The sequence below is a fragment of the Rhinatrema bivittatum genome, chromosome 2, assembly GCF_901001135.1.
Source record: "Rhinatrema bivittatum chromosome 2, aRhiBiv1.1, whole genome shotgun sequence".
In the NCBI taxonomy this organism is placed as follows: domain Eukaryota; kingdom Metazoa; phylum Chordata; class Amphibia; order Gymnophiona; family Rhinatrematidae; genus Rhinatrema; species Rhinatrema bivittatum.
The window spans coordinates 599,532,776-599,549,506 of record NC_042616.1 but is presented as its reverse complement, the minus strand read 5'-3'; the positions used below and the strand labels follow the sequence as shown (position 1 = coordinate 599,549,506).

The 16,731-nt window shown below is 44.3% G+C and overlaps 1 protein-coding gene across 3 annotated transcripts in view; it reads left to right on the top strand.

Annotated features, from left to right (window-relative positions):
* ANKRD29 (ankyrin repeat domain 29) overlaps positions 1 to 16,731 on the top strand; it is a 143,816-nt gene that overhangs the window by 72,325 nt on the left and 54,760 nt on the right. For all 3 annotated transcript variants that reach the window (XR_003854784.1, XM_029591135.1, XM_029591134.1), the window contains exon 3: positions 13,287 to 13,385. Coding sequence is in view for 2 of the 3 variants with exons in the window: in XM_029591135.1 (XP_029446995.1) it covers positions 13,287 to 13,385 (99 nt within the window). In the remaining variant the exon portion in view is untranslated. The remainder of the gene's footprint in view (positions 1 to 13,286; positions 13,386 to 16,731) is intronic.

Here is a 16,731-nt window from a genome sequence, read left to right as displayed (position 1 = left end):
AGTCTATTGTTTTCTGAAGTCCCTTAGACATTTATTTGAAAAATACAGGGAGTGCCTCGATTTCCAATGTACTATATATGTTACCATTGAGCTGCACCCTGACTGTTTTACTGTTAGGGACCTTCGTTTTCAGTTTGTATTTTATATTTCCTGGGAATTTCAATGTTATAAAAAAAAAAAAAAATCCGCGGAAACAGAGAAAAAGAGACCATGACAGCAGATAAAAAACCATGAGGCCCATTTAGCCTGCTCAGTTACTTCCTGTTGCAGTGGCATAGACCCTAGCTGATCCCTGGCTTTCCCTTCATCTCTCTGCAATTAAGGCTCCTCAGTGCTTATCCTGCGATTTCTTGAATTCTGTCATGGCCCTCCCCACCACTACTGGGAAATTGTTGCATGCACACACCGCCACTCTTTCCGTGAAGCTTAGTGTTATTATATGTTAGGCAGGTCACACAAGTCAAGGAAACTTTGGCATGACTTGCTAATGAGCTTAAGCACGTGTTGGTTTTAATTATGCTGCATGCTTGTTAGCCTTTGAAAAGATATCCTTTGATGCCCACAGCATGTCTTTCTCCCAGGCAAACTTAAAAGCGCTGTCACATGTGTATACTCAGTTATCTGAGCAAGACAAAGAGCTCTGCACATGGCATCATTTCCTAAGCGCTGTATGGAAGTAAGAGAAAGAAAGATTATGTTGGCTCAGGCATCTCACACTGAGTCATAAAATAACTGCAGCAGAAAACTTCCATTGGGTTTGACCTGATGCTACTAAGTTATGTTCACTAATGACTGATAAGCCTGTTCAAATATATGGAGCTTGAATCATTGCAGCTTTTCCTCATTCTGAGGTCCATGTTCGGTCACTGGCCAGACCGCAAAGTTAGCTGGATAAACTTATCCAGCTAACTTTGGAGGGATATTCAGTGGTGCAGCCATACTCATGAATATTGCCAGATTAGTTTGGGATAGCCAGATCGGTTTATCCAGTTAACTCTAGGATAGCTCTATGGCTCTACCAGAATTAGCTGGATTTAGTCGGCTAACTCTGAATAGCAAAGATAGCTGAATAACTTATCTGGTTAACCTAACACCTCCCAGAAATGACCCTGGAATGCCCTTACATTGTCCAAAATATTAAACAATGGGCATTAGCTGGATAGCTTGTGAGTTATCCAGTTAAATGCCTCTTACTATGGATCTCTCTGTTTAGGAGAAAAGACAATGAATCAGGTCCATGGTGGCTTAAATATGTAAAGTTTTGATCGTCACTAAAATCAAGTGCTGTACTCAAAATCAATGTTTTTCCTAGCATTGAATGGGGAAAGAGTCCTTTTTGAATAAGGCTAAAATGTAAAAATAAGGCATCATAAATTCAACTAAGATATGGAGAGAAATAATTAAGGGCATTTTTGCAAGTAAAATGGGGTCTTTGATTATTGCCCACCTTGTATGTGGGTAAAAGTATGCCAGCAAAATGTGTACTTTTATCCTCATACTGTGGAGGTGTTCCTAGGTGGAGGGGAGGGCAAATAACAGATCTGTGCACATAGGGGTAGATTTTAAAACATGCGCGTGGGCGTAGATTTGTTCGCACAACCCGGCGCGAACAGATCTACTCCTGATTTTATAACATGCGCGCGCTACCACGCGCATTTTATACAATACGGGGTCAGTGCGCGCAAGGCTGCGCAAAATCGGCAGCCTGCGTGCGCCAAGCCGCGCAGTCATCCTCCGTTCCCTCCGAGGCCGCTCCGAAATCGGAGCGGCCTCGGAGGGAACTTTCCTTCTGGCCCCTCCCACCTTCCCCTCCCTTCCCCTATCTAACCCACCCCCCAGCCCTAACTAATTCCCCTCCCCTACCTTTATTTTACAAGTTATGCCTGCCCAAGGCAGGCATAACTTGCGTGCGCCGGCCAGCTGCCGGCACGCCATGTTCCGGTCCAGGGGCTGGTCCGGAGGCTGCGGCCATGCCCCCGGAACACCCCTGGGCCAGAATCACGTCCGCTGCCCCGCCCTCAGAACGCCCCCCAATGATGCACCGGCCGCAACACGCCCACCGACATGCCCCGACACACCACCCAGGAAAGCCCCGAGACTTACTCGCGTCCCAGGGCTTGCGCGCACCGCTGAGCCTATGCAAGATAGGCTCGACGCTCGCAGGGGGTGGAAGGGGCAGCTTTTTGGGGGTTACGCACGTATCTTACGTGCGTAACCCTTTGAAAATCTGCCCCATAGTTTTCTGTAAGAAATGTATGCACTGAGAAAGCAGGAAGAAATCCCTGAGCATTATTTTACCTTGGGCAAAAATCAAAGCAAAGTCACTGCCCAAGTTTTCCTTTGATTATTGGTGCATATCCCATGTGTAAAAGAACTCTCAGTTTGTGCACCAAGGTGCTTAGTTTTGATAATTGCCCACATGGTATGTAAACTGAAATAAGGTTGATAAGTTAAGGCAGTTCTTCACAAGCCTGTCTTGGTGGCTCCAGAGTAGTTGAGTTTTTAAGATATCTACAATGACTATGTATGAGATAATGCACATTTATCTCATGCATAGTCATTGTAGATATCCTGAAAACTCGATTGGGGTCACCAGGACAGGTTTAAGGAGCCTTGAGTTAAGGCATCTGAAGTGATTTATGGTGTCTGACTAGTTGTCCTCACTAGTATGGAAGAAGCTGGGTGTGGCTTCACCTTAAGTGCTAATATTACAACTGAATTGATGCAAGATATTTGTATTTACCTCGTCCCTCCCAAGTACTACCACTGAATTGAAGTAAGTTGTTTGACCTACCTTGTCCCTCCCGACGCAGCCTCCCCAGCGAAATACAACCCGTGTCGGGAGACATACTCTCTGGTTAATGACATTTACATGAAACCCAAATAAACATTCCGCTGATGAATATCTAAATTTATGGGTTTTGAACTCTTTGGGACTCTACACTTTGTACATCACACTGTTTGGATTTGATTGGACATTGAAGTTCTGTACTTACATTCTTTGACAGACGTGTATTTTGGAATATGATATTTTTTTCCTGAAATAGTCAAAAAAGGAACATGCCCATGTAAATAAACAATTTTTACTTTATTGAAAAACAGGGAGAAAAGTTTTAAATACAAAGTTGCATTTCTGTCATTTTCAACCATTTACTGAATATTTCAGATTAGTTTTGTGATATAAGACGCTGTCTATTACCTAATGACGGTGACTGATTTTTCATTTATTTTTGTATATATAATTCCAAAATTGAAAAAAACTTATGGGAAAATTATTGTTCACGTTTAAGAGACAAAAGATGGTTAACTGCAATATGTACACTTTAAAAACTTTCTGTTCCTTTCTTCATCACTTTGTAATTCTCATGAGCTAACATAAGAGCATAAGAAGTGCCATGCTGGGTCAGGCAATTGGTCCACTGAGCCCAGCATCCTGTCTTCGATAGCGACCAGTTCAAGTTGCCTGGAAGTACCCGGCAAATCCAATATTAAAATCCATTTCATGTTGTAAAAGTTATAAAAAAAATATGGAAGCTGGAGTTGCACATGTAAAATTAGCATACATGTAAGTAGCTTGTATGTGGGTATATGCTATTTTATGAACCTTAGGAGTACGTGTGTACTTGCAATGTCACACATAAATCTGAATGGGGAAGAAAGGAGTGGTTTAAGAGCTTTCCAGGGAGGGGTTTGGAAGCGCGTGCACAAGCTGCTGTTTTGTAAGCGGTGTACGTACACACATTACCAAACTTGCCTGTACACTTTTACACCTGCTAATTGACTCACGCAATTGAAATCGCATTTGTCTTTTGTCTGCAGTTTTTGGGTGGGAGGTCTGGGTGAACTGGTGGAGGTATTGGCAAACTGGTGATTCCAAGTACTCAGGCAAGTATTTTTGTAAGCTGAGTGCATGCATACTTTATCAAATACTTGCCTCTGCATTGTAATTCTGGGTTATTACAACGCAGTTACAATTATTACACATATAAAATATGCATACATATTTTTATAAAATGGGTAGAGAAAGTACGAGTTTTCCGGCATTACAAATTTACGTATGTACTGAAACAAACATGCATACTTTTGGGACAAAATTTCTAGCATAAATCTCTGGGTGGCAATTATGCATGCAAATGTGGCCAACTTTGAAAGTTGACATATACATATATATATATTAACCTTTGATGTTTCTAATCCAAATGATTATAATATATTAGCATACATTTTTAAAAAAGAGTAAAAAATATATATGTGCTTTTTTTTTCTATATTTAAATAAAATTGTTATTGAAAAAAGCAAAGAACTATAGTCTAGTAGGTCTACATAATTATCTCCCTTCTCTTTGAAAAAGAAAAACACATCTAAGTCTTTTTTCCCCACCTTCAAATCCAAGGAAAAAATCTGTGATAATTTTTAGTGCCATATGTGTGATTTCACCTAAACTGCTAGTTTACATGCAAATTAGCAGATCTCCTTTCTATTGTCACTTTAAAACTTGTTGGGTTTTATCCATGCAAAATGTGGCAGAGATAAGCTCTCAGTGGATAGGGTGATAATGTTTTGGCATCTGGCTATTAGACACCTTATCCACCTGTTAACCCTTTAGTGAATAGATCCCAAGGGACTGATGTATTAAAGGATGCCCATTTGTCAATACTGTCATGCTCCTATATCATTTCAAGCTCTGCTCTGGTGGGTTTTATTTGAATGGAATGCAATATTTTTGGCCTGTGGTTTAGTGACAACAGCTGGCATTGTAAATTATATCATCGGGACAGGGATCTTCTAAGAACAGGTGCTCAAGAATGGAGGCATAAAAGTCCTCTCTATCTTGTCTGGTGTTTTTAAGTGGCATTAATAAAAACCATTTGGGGCAGATTTTCAAAGGGATACGCGCATAAGATACGTGCGTAACCCCCGAAAAGCTGCCCCTTCCACCCCCTGCACGTGCCGAGCCTATGTTGCATAGGCTCGGCGGCGTGCGCAAGCCCCAGGACGTGCGTAAGTCCCAGGGCTTTCCTGGGGGGGGGGGGGGCGTGTCTGGGGCGTGTCGTGGCCAGCACGTCATCGGGGGGCATTCCGGGGCCGGGCCGTGGGCGTGGTTACGGCCCAGGAGCATTCCGGGGGCATGGACGCAGCCTCCGGACCAGCCCCCGGACCGGAACATGACTCGCCGGTGCACGCAAGTTACGCCTGCCCTATGCAGGTGCACAAAGCCCTGCGAGCCATGCAGAACATGCCATGGCATCTCCTCGCGAGCCCAGCACCAAGAATTCCCACAGCCCTAGTGAGAGGAGATACAGTCCTCATCCTGGTGGGCTTCACACTCACCATCCTAGTGTTTCCATTCCAGCCCTGGCCTTTGGCAATGGCTGTACCAGTGGTCCTCCTATGACCATAACCCATTTGGGGACCCAGCTGGCGCCTCACGTTACCTGGAATGCAGACCTTACAAGACCAACCTACAGCCCAGATGGGACAGTTGGCCTCCCTATTCCTTACCCACTTTCCGATCTCCACTGTACTCTCGCCAGGATCGCTCACCTTATCCTGAATGGGGTCAGGAATTCAGAGGGTGCAGTCATTTACCCGAATAATACAGAGGTAGCCATGGTCACGGCAAGCAGCCACTTCGCCTTTGGATGGTCCGCAGAGAAGAGGAAATGATGACGCACACAAAGACAACACTCCTCATCAGTGCACTCAGCAGAGTCCCATCACAGCATCATTGCTCGCAGATCCCTGACACCGAAGTTGCCTCCAAGGACCCCGTCTCCATTGGCGCGGCCAGCTGAGGAGCAGGGCAAGCCTCATGAAGACAGCATAGAAGTTCCCCCACAGGAGCGCGCAGGCAGGAAAAGGTGCAAGCGGCCTAGGCACAGACAGTCATCATCTTCCTCTTCCTCACTTAACGGCTCTTCAAACTCATTCTCCTCTTCCTCCCGTAGTTCAGGCCCTGCCCCTGTGGCTCGCAGACAGGAGAGGGAGGATGCTATCTGCCCCCGTGAGCTGTCAGAATCAGAAAATGAACTGTGGGAGCTGGTGCCTAGGCCCCTTAGATGTTGCATCAGGCACAGGCACTACATCGATTTGTTCTGCTTGATGGAAGGGCATAGGAGGCAGGGCCAGACCAAGCAGGAGAGGAGAAAGGAGCTGGAAGCAGCCAAGCCTACACAAAGAGAGATCATTAATTGGGCGTATGCCTTCTCTCGTTTGACCTCAGCTGTGGTGTGTTCCGAGCCTGCTGCCATGCAGCCCATGCTATCTTATTTTGACACTATCCTGGGCACATAGAAAGAATTCAGTGGTTTTGCATGGCTCAACTACAACGAGGCTTTCTGTGAGAGAATGAGTAGTAGGTCCGCCATGTCGTGGAGAAGACACAACATCGGCCTTTGGCTCACAAAATTGTCTACCTGGGCCATGGATGCTAAAGCCAGTTCTCAGCCCTTTCATAGCGAGCTGGTGAGCAGCAGACGAGCCAAGTGAACGCAAGGCGCGCCTGTGCCGCGACATATTATAGATTTAAACACATTTGCAGCCGATACGCTGTACCACGCCAGGCCAACAAATGTCCACACAGCGATAAGTGAGGGAAATGAATGCCTCTTAGCCCCAACCTCAGTGAGGTGGCAAGCGATGCTTCCCTGATTGTCCCGCTGTCCCAATAGGGCCGCAGTAAATACTATACTGAGCGGTTTCTGAGAGGGTATCCTTATTCCCCACACGGGTCAGCCACAATCCACTAAAGTGGCCAACACACCTTCAGCTTGCATTCTGGCTGACATTGTATGGGAGAAACTAGAAAAGGAAGTTCAGCTAGGGTGCATACCTGGCCTGTTTACTGAGCCTCCCTTGGAGCACCTGGTGCTCTCCCCTCTAGCAGTTGTTCCCAAGAAAGGGGCCCGGAAAATATAAGCTCATACATAACCTTTCACATGCACTCGGAGCCTCCATGAACGACCATATCCCTGCGGAATACTGCTCAGTGCAATATTCGGCCTTCGACACTGTGTTGGTCTTACTAAGATCCTGTGGTCAGGGCACCCTCATGGCTAAAACAGAGATCGAGTCTGCATTTAAGATGCTCCCAGTATAATAGAGTAGTTTCCATTTGCTCGGTTTCCAATTTGAGGGTGGCTTTTACTATGACAAGTGTCTGCCAATGGGATGCTCGGTCTCCTGCACTTATTTTGAGACCTTCAGTACATTCCTTCACTGGGCAACTGAGGAGGCTTCCGGGCTAGCATCACTAGTTCACTATCTAGACAACTTCCTAATCATAGGAAAAAAGATTTGATGGAATGCATTAAGCTATTCCACACGTTTCACGATTTGGAAAGCAGAGTTGGCGTCCCTTTGGCAGAAGACACGTCCTTTGGCCCAGTAACTGCCCTCACTTTCCTGGGGATTGAGCTTGATTCCACATGTATGGAATCCAGTTTGCCACGTGACAAAGTAGTGAAACTGTCAGAGTTGGTGTCCGCCACCTTGCACAACGGGAAAATCATGCTGAGACACATGAGGTCCCTTATAGGCAGCCTCGCCTTTACTGTACAGGTTATTCCCATGGGAAAGATATTCCTGCAACGTTTGATTTGGTCCACGGTAGGACTGATGCATGGCATCATCACTTGCGGGTTAGCAGGCCCACCAAGGAGGACCTGAAGCTTTGGTCCAAGTTCCTTACGGACTTCAAGCCCAATCAGCAGCAACGACCTTCAGTGATACTCTGACACATCAGAAGGCATTGGTTTTGGTGTCTATTTTAGGGGCGATTGGTCTGCAGTGTGCTGGCCGGACAGCTGGACCACTCACGTCCTAACCAAGAATATCACATTTCTGGTGTTCTTTCCCATCGTTGTCGTCATGCATATCTGGGGCGGCGCTTTTAGCCACCAACGAGTACTGCTATAGTGTGACAATGAGGCCAATTGTTCAATCAATTAACAATCAGACTTCTAAGTGCCTCCTGGTAGCAGAGCTGCTGAGGGAATTCGTTTTATGTTGCCTACGTGCGAACATTGTTGTGTGAGCGCAGATGTTCCTGGAATGCGCAATGAGATAGCTGACTCTCTTTCTCGTTGCAAGTGGTCCCTGTTCCAGAAGCTGGCACCACAAGCTGAACTGAATGGCAGAGAAGTCCTGGAACAGCTTTGGTCCTTCAGAACTGGACAGTGGGCGAGATGCTGCGAAGATCACTTGCCCCAGCCACATGGAATCCATATGTTTGCAACTATAGCAAAGTGAAGGTGTTTCTCATTGCAAACTGCTGGTCCAGCCACCAGGTTCCAGAGGACCCCCCGATGCAATAAGGGTAATAGCGCGTCCAAACAAATCGTAGCTAATAGCACTCATCACATATAAATGTCATGTAGATAAGGCTATTAGCTATTACCCCGCAATGCAAAAAATGCCCATGTGCCCCAGGTGCACTTTATAACCCATAAAATTTTATGCCTGCCCTGGAGCATGCGTAAAGTCTTCCCGCAATTCAAGGGCTCAACTTAAAAGCAAAAAAAAACTACTTTCTGTGATTCTTCCTACTTAGTGTCATGACATTACTAAGTAGGAAGAACCACAGAAAGCAGCACCTTACAAAGTCTTGACGTTAAAAAAAAAATTTCAGGACACACAGTATATACCCTCAATATACATGCTCCGGGCTGTGTATATTGTGCGTACATATTGTGCTGGTAAAACAACTGCCATGGGAAAAAACAGATGCTTGTAAATTGAGCGTCTGTTCTCCTAACCCGTGCACAGCCACATCTCCTGAGCGCCTGATGCCATGGACATTGTAGGGACACACACTTTATCCCTAGCACGTGCTTTTTAGCTTGGCAACTCATTTGCTTATTGCATCGGATGCCCAGGAAAGGTGATTGTGTGCACATTAAAAAAAACGTGCGCCCACTTTGGAGGCACGTTTTTAGTTTTTGCATTGGCCTGCATGGATTTCTAAGAAGTCTGCAACTGTCATTATGCATCATGAGTGAAACTTTAAAATATTTTAAGTCAATTATTTCAAGCACTTACCAACATTAAAAATTCCTTATTAATCTGCATTAATTTATTTCATATTTATTGTAATTTAGAAATACACAAGAAGAATATCATGTAAAAAGAAAACAAAGAACGCATAAAAACAATCGTGTAATAAAACAAATATCCATGTATTTAATCATGAATCCTCTGTCCAGAAAGGCAGAGAACATCATATCTACAATAAAATAGCAATAATCATCATAAGAGCAGGGACAGAGCAGAAGTAGAACAGTTCACATTACAACCCAACATGCAAAAATATATAATATATATTCAAATTCTGGTGTAACTACAGCAAAATAAAATTCCTCCACTGCTAAATATTTCATAAAGTAACAGAAACCCCTGCAAAACAAAGAAACCTAGAACCTTGCCGTACCATACAATCACAACACTAACTCTCAGGACAAAAACAACAGCACCCATACACACACACAGGCTCTCACTTTCTCAAGTTACCCCATACATACAAATAAGTTCCTGCTCTCACACACACACACAGGCTCTCACTTTCTCAAGCTCCCCCATACATACAAATGAGTTCCCGCTCTCACACACACACAGGCTTTCAGACTCTCTTCATGAAAAGTTAAACTTTTTTTTTTATTTAGAAACTTGCCCAGCAGTGGTCCAAGGTGCTGATTCCTGTAGGGTGGAGTAAACCGGGCTCCCCAGTGTCGCACCCAAAGCTGCCCAAGAAAGAAATTAGAGTCCTTGACCCTCTTATGCAGCTGCCTCACGACCAGCGGGGGATGGCCCTCTCAGGACCTCACAACCCCCTGGGAGGCTGAAGATAACACTGGTACGACTAAGGTTGTTGTTTTTTTTAAGCGAAATTGACTAAGAAATAAGAAAAGGAACCAAAAAAGCACCTAACTCTGACTAACTCCCAAAACAAACTACCACACAGACCAGACTATAGGTTTGGCACCCCCACCATCTGCTGGAGACAGAGCAATGCTGCCGGACTGGGTAATTGCCAGGTTCTTGTGGCCTGGTTTGGCCTCTGTTGGAAACAGGATGCTGGGCTTGATGGACGCTTGGTCTGACCCAGCATGGAAATTTCTTATGTTCTTATGTTCTCACACACAGGTTCTCACTTTCTCAGGCTCCCCCACACATACAAATAAGTTCCCGCTCTCACACACACACACACACACACACACACAGGCTCTCAAACTCTCTTCACACACACACACACATACACAGGTTCTCACTCTCTCAGAGTCACACACACAGGCTTTCTCACACAAATATACAGTTTCTCTCTCACACACAGACACACATAGGCACTCACTCTCTCAGGCTCACACACTCAGGCTCCCATTCTCTCTCTCACACATACACACAGGCTCTCACTTTTCATGCTCCAACACACACACATATACAGGCTCTCAGGCTCTAATTATGACACACATACGCAGGTTCTCATTCTCTCAGGCTCACAGACACACTCACACAGTCTCTCATACTCTCAGGCTTAAACATACATACACACACAAGCTCCCACTCTCTCAAACACACATGCCCATGCACACACACACACACTCACAGACTCTCAATTTTAGGCTTCCACAAATACACTGATTCTCAGGCTCTCACACACAAGCTTTCATTCTTTTAGGCTCACACAAACACACAGCCTCCCAATCTCTCTCACACATACATACCCATGCTCACACAGACTCTCACTCTCTCAGGTTCACATATAGGCTGTCATTCACACTCACAGAGGTTCTCACTCTAAAATACTGTCCTACACACATACAGACTTTCACATGTGCTTACTCACAAGTGTATACACACACAAGCTCTCACTGTCACATGATTTCCCTCACTGATTCTTTCTCACACACACACACAAAGGCTCTCATTCTCTTGGGTTCACACACACACAAACTCCCACTCTCTCTCACACAAACACACAAACACACACAAATAGGTTCTTACTTTCTCACCCTCACACACACACACATACACACACACACAAATATAGGCTCTCACTCTCTTAGGTTCACACACATAGGTTCTCACTCTCTAAGGCTAACACACACACATGCTCTCACTCTCTTGGGCTCCACCCACGCCTACACTTACAGATAGGCTCCCTCACTTACAGATAGGCTTTTACTTTCTTAGGCTACCATGCACACATAGGCTCTCATTCTCAAGTGCACACTCACGCACACAAAGGCTCCCATTCTCATACACAGACTCTTACTCTCTTAAGTGCACGCACACACACACACACACACACACACAATCGCTCTCTGATCTCTTTGGCTGGAGCGGTGCTTTCACCAATTGTTGCTCATGCTGCCTCCATTTTTAGGTCATGGCGCTTGGCCTGATAGTGTCTGTGTGTGGTGCAGTCTTGAAGAACAAGTTCATGCTGCCTGGGCTACAGCTTTCCTGTAACTTCAAGGGGATATGAACCTCCCAGATCAGAGCCCTTTTAGCCAGCTTAGTATACTCTAGTCCCTTTAAACGCCATCACTAGACTGAGAAGAAATGGACTGCTTGAGGGTAATCATGAATCCCTTGTTTCATCCCCAGAGACTCATGGGGCTGGTCATAACCTTGGCATTCCCTCCTGGGTGGCTCATGGGAATGTGTTTGCCTGCTTGTCTTAGCCCCTGAATAATACCTTCATCCATACATCATTATTTTATTTATTTTTTTTATTTATTTGTGTGTTTTTATATACCAAAGTTTGGTACAGGCCTTCACTCCGGTTTACAGAGAAAAACAACTTGTTACAGCGAAATTTCATAACATATAAAACCTATACTCATATATTCATAACATAACTCATATATTCATAACATAAAACAGTGAAAATCATAAAATATATGACAGATATAAATATAGATTAAAACTTCTCGATAACTTGTATATCAATTGAGATTTAATTTAACTGTAAGTAGCTTGTTGTAGAATTTAACTTTACTATGCAGATTTATTAAAATATTTAACTTTACTATAATTAACATGGAGCTATTATGATATGCTATAGGTAGTTAGGTTACATTTAATTTTGTTAGCAGACGGGATGGAAAATGGATATGTTTTACTTTACAGGTAGAATTGTTAGCTTTGTTAGCAGAAGGGTGGAGATTAGGTACAATTTTACTTTACAAGCAGATTTGGTAAATGGTGGCTATTGCGGATTTGTAATGTTTAATTGTCTGGGATTTTTCAGTGCTAAGATTATTACTATTGATGTAGGTATTTGGCTGAGGTTTTGTTAGCCTCTGTGCTCTTTTATTGAGTACTTCTGGGCTAATTTCTAGCACTGTGGCAATATTACAGTTTCTGAAAAGCATAAATCTCTGCTACAAAGAGTACATCAATCTCCAGGAATCTTACTACATAATTCCTATTATAATTCCAGGAGTTTTAACAGTTAAAATTCCTGCCATAGAAGTTAAATCATTAAACTTAAGGGATAACTTTCTAGCTATCTGCCTTCAGACTTACAGTACCAGCATTTGGGAAAAGCTGCTTAAATCTACTTAAACCATTTAGGATCATTCAGCTGTTCCCATACTGTCTTTCAATTCCTGGGGCCGAAAAGCTCTTATTCTAACAATTAAACATGCAGTTTCACCTCTTTCAAAATCCACTACCCAGCAATTCTCCCTGTAACACAGTCAAGCAGCCTTAATAATCAGGTACTGGCTTTAAAGGCTCTGCTCTCAGCTGTATTACTACATCCACCAGATTTATGTTGGGGGCTGTGGGGAGGGACTGGAGTTCAAACATAGAAACAGAATATGATGGCAGATAAGGGCTGTGGGGCCCATTCTGTCTGCCCAAATTACTTTCTGAAATTGCTTGAGAACCTGAATCTCCTTACTAGTCCTTTAAGTTTTCATTTAACTTTTGGGGGGTTTCATTTGTGTGTGTCGGGCTAGTGGGAACTTTCAGTTGATCTGCATGTAAGACTAGGATTGTGGGAATGCAATAGTTTTCTCGAGACGCACATGTTTTGCAAATGTTTCCTCTTTGCAAGTATTTGGTATGGGAAATGCACCTAAAAATGTTTACTTCCATAAAATGTAATACAATTAACAGTTTCTCGGACATTTGCCAATATCTCTCGTTAGCAAATCAAAACTGGGCGACTCAGCAGCACCATCTTGTAGAAATTGTGCTGAAGCAGGGCACTGGGCTTAGCATGATTCTGTGATGCTGCTCTGTATGTGAACACAGTGCTTCATTTTCTCATGTTCCAGCTTGGTTCGACGATCCTGATGGTGGCATCCTACTTCGGTCACCTAGAGTGTGTGAGGGAATTGATTTTACAAGGAGCAGATATCAATCTACAGAGAGAGGTAGGCAAATTTCTGTGTTCATGCAATGGCTTGGAGGACTGTAGTAGAGGAATTAGTTATATGTGATCTCATGACTATGCTTGCCAACCTCTCTCCATTTTCATTGAAAATTATCGTCCATGTTCTGATTTTCTAACTCCCTTTTCCAATGTGGTCTGAAGAGAAAACTAAGCACCATACTGTTCTGGGGAAAGGAGATAAAACAGAACTATAATCCTTCATGGCAACAGAGATAAGCTGCCAAGTATGCATGACCTTGTCTGTAGCCTCACCTGTGTTTTTCTCCCTGCGGGCCCTCATGGGGTTACTAAATGTGCATAGCCCGAGCTCGAGATGACCACGGTGGGTGAGATGGTGGCAGGAACTGGAAATCACATTCCATGACTGGCTGCAGAACTTTCGTCTTGGCACCACTAACACTAAATGGATTAAGCTTGGTGTACAATGATTTGGTTTCATAAAAAAATATATTTTATCAACTTGTCGGGCACTCCGGAATGCATATCGCAGTGAAGTACTTTTTGGTGACAAAGTCAACACCCAAGTTAGCCTTGTGTGAAGGTCAGGTCCAGGTTTAACCATAGGTAAGATAAGCAGTTGACTCCATTGCCAAATTTTGAAGGCTATCTGGGAATGCTCAGCTTCACGGGAATATACTGGAAAGCCTTCCCCTTCAGAGAGTGCAGGTTACAGGAGGAGAGGGTTTGGTGTGTTGGTATTAGTGTAACCCCCAGTACAGGAGCAGCTAGCAGCCTGGATTCAGGGATAGGACAAGCTTGAGCAGGGACAGGACAGGAAGGAGTCTTCACCTGTACCGGCCACCACCACTCCCTCCTTGGGTTGAGCCCTTGGGTTCTGGTGGCTGGCAGGACATGGTCCAAGAGCAAGGATTTAAGAGCACCCACAAGAGCAGGGATACTGCAGGGACACACACACAGAACAAAGGGCCCACAAGAGACAGACAAACAATACTAACAAACAAACCAAGGCAGGGAGATACAGGGCAATCAAACAAAAAGAAACCAGAAGACCAGAACTGAGGCCACAAACAAACAAGACAGGAACAAGTAACAAGAATCGCAAAGAACAAGAAGGAGAAGTCCAAAATCCAAGGCAGGAACAACGGAGGGGGGGTGGGGGTGCTAGAACAAGGAACAAGGAGATTCCAAATAGAGGCAATGATGAAGAGCATTAGGCAGGCTGTTAAGGGAGTGCCTGACCTGCTTTAGGGAGCCTGCAAGGTGTAATCATGTGCAGCTCAAACTCCAGCCCACTGAGGGCTCCTGCTGGAAGGAGGACAGCGCAGCAGTCAGGATCTTCACAGCAGCATGTGAGGAGAAACAGGAGACAGGGCCTGGAGAAGGGAGCAGAACAATTGTTTTCTGTGCTGCTGTGTGAGAATTAACCTCTCCCCTCTGAGTTATTGCTGGGTGCTTGGCAGATCCGGGCCATAGGCCCATAGATCCGTCTATTTCCCTCCACCTTCCCCACCACCCTCCACCCCCACCCCATTTTGGTGATTGACCTGAGTGATTGTAGTGGCCTCTGGGAGGGATCCCGTGGAAACACAGGACGCTGTATTTCCTCGTCCTCCATCCCATAATCCTGATTACTCATCCTCATAATCCTGATTACTCATCAATACTTAGTATTCCTCATCTCCCATCTCCCCATCTTTGGACCTCTCTCTCTCTCTCCTGTCCCCTTACCCAGTCTTTATACCTTCTCACTGTCCTCCCCCATCCCCAGCCCTCTTACAGTCTCCTCACCTCATTTCTGGCCATTCTACCTTTCTCATCCTCATCTGATCCTCCTACTCTCTCCTTCTCCTCTTCCCATCCCTGGGATCCCTTTTCTTCATGCAATAAAAAGAAAATAAATTATATAGACACATTATTTTTATAATCTCAAATAAAAGTTGGAAACGTTTGTCAGTGTACTTTTAGAATTTTCAAATGTTTGCCACAGAAGCTACCCCTGAGCTACCACTGGAAACTGTAGGGCTGTGACCTTAGATCTTCTACTCCCAATTGTCTGTCACTATAGTAAGGGGGTGGGGTGGAGGACAACAACACCAACAGTGCCTAGGGGCAAAATCCTAAATCCATCACTCTATGGCACACTCTGAAAGGGGTGCTCTTAGAAATGCAACATGTCATATATTCCTTATTCCAAAACTGGCCCATGTAAATAGGACACATATACCAGTAGGGAATCTAAGGAGATCCCTATATTTGAATCAAATCTATTACACTTCATCACAGATATTCTCTACCTATTTAAGACTTTGACAGCTGCCAGACTGAGTCAGAACAAAGGTTCATCTTATCCAGCACCCTGTCTCTGACAGTGACAGGCAGAAGGTGAGTAAAGAAAGTACATAAGCAGAGCCAACCATTTCCTGAGACAGATTTTTCAAGACTCTGTTACAAGAGTTAGCAAAATCCTTAGTAGATTTTTCAAACTTCTGAGGCAGATTTACATTATTTTGCATAAAGATTCACATTTCTGACTATGCAAAAAGTCAACTTTTTATTGAAAACCATTCATTAGCTTCTGTATGCTAAAAATTAGGGATGTGCATTCGTTTGCAACAAAATAGGAAATAAAGACGAAATTTTGTGTGGTTTTCCTATCATTTTTTATGGGGGGGGAGAAAGGGCACATTAAAAAACAAACAAACCCCAAACCCACCCCAACCCTTCAAATGTACTTAATTGTAAACCCCCACTATCTTGACCCCCCCAAGACTTGCTGAAAGTCCCTGGTGGTCCAGCGGAGTCCCAGGAGTGATCTCCCCCTGTCGGGCCATCGGCTGCAGTAAGCAAAATGGTGCCGGTGGCTCTTTGCCCTTACCATGTGACAGGGGCTACCAGTGCCACTGGTCGGCCCCTGTCACATGGTAGGAGCACAGGATGGGACCTGCCACTGAAAAGGCTCTTTGCCTTGTGACATTTAATGTAGCCAGTTGGACAGAAGGTATCTCTAACAGGTTCTTAGTAGCAGATCTAAGCTTTCTCGTGGTTTATATACTCTCAAAGTTGTACATAGCCAGATGGAATCAGAACTGTTTAGTAAAGTGTGTATTATCATCACAATTTTATACAAGATTCTAAATTTGCCTGGCAGCCAATGCAACTTGTATAAGATAGGAGTGATGTGCTGTTTCATTGCAGTACCGGTAAGGACCCTCACGGCTGAATTCTGAATCAACTGTAATGGTTTAATAGCTGAATTGGGGAGACCAAGATATAGACCATAACAATAATCTAATCCTGAAACGATTAACGATTGTAATACAGATTGGAAATCACGAAAAAGTAATAACGGTCGCAGCCGTTTTAAC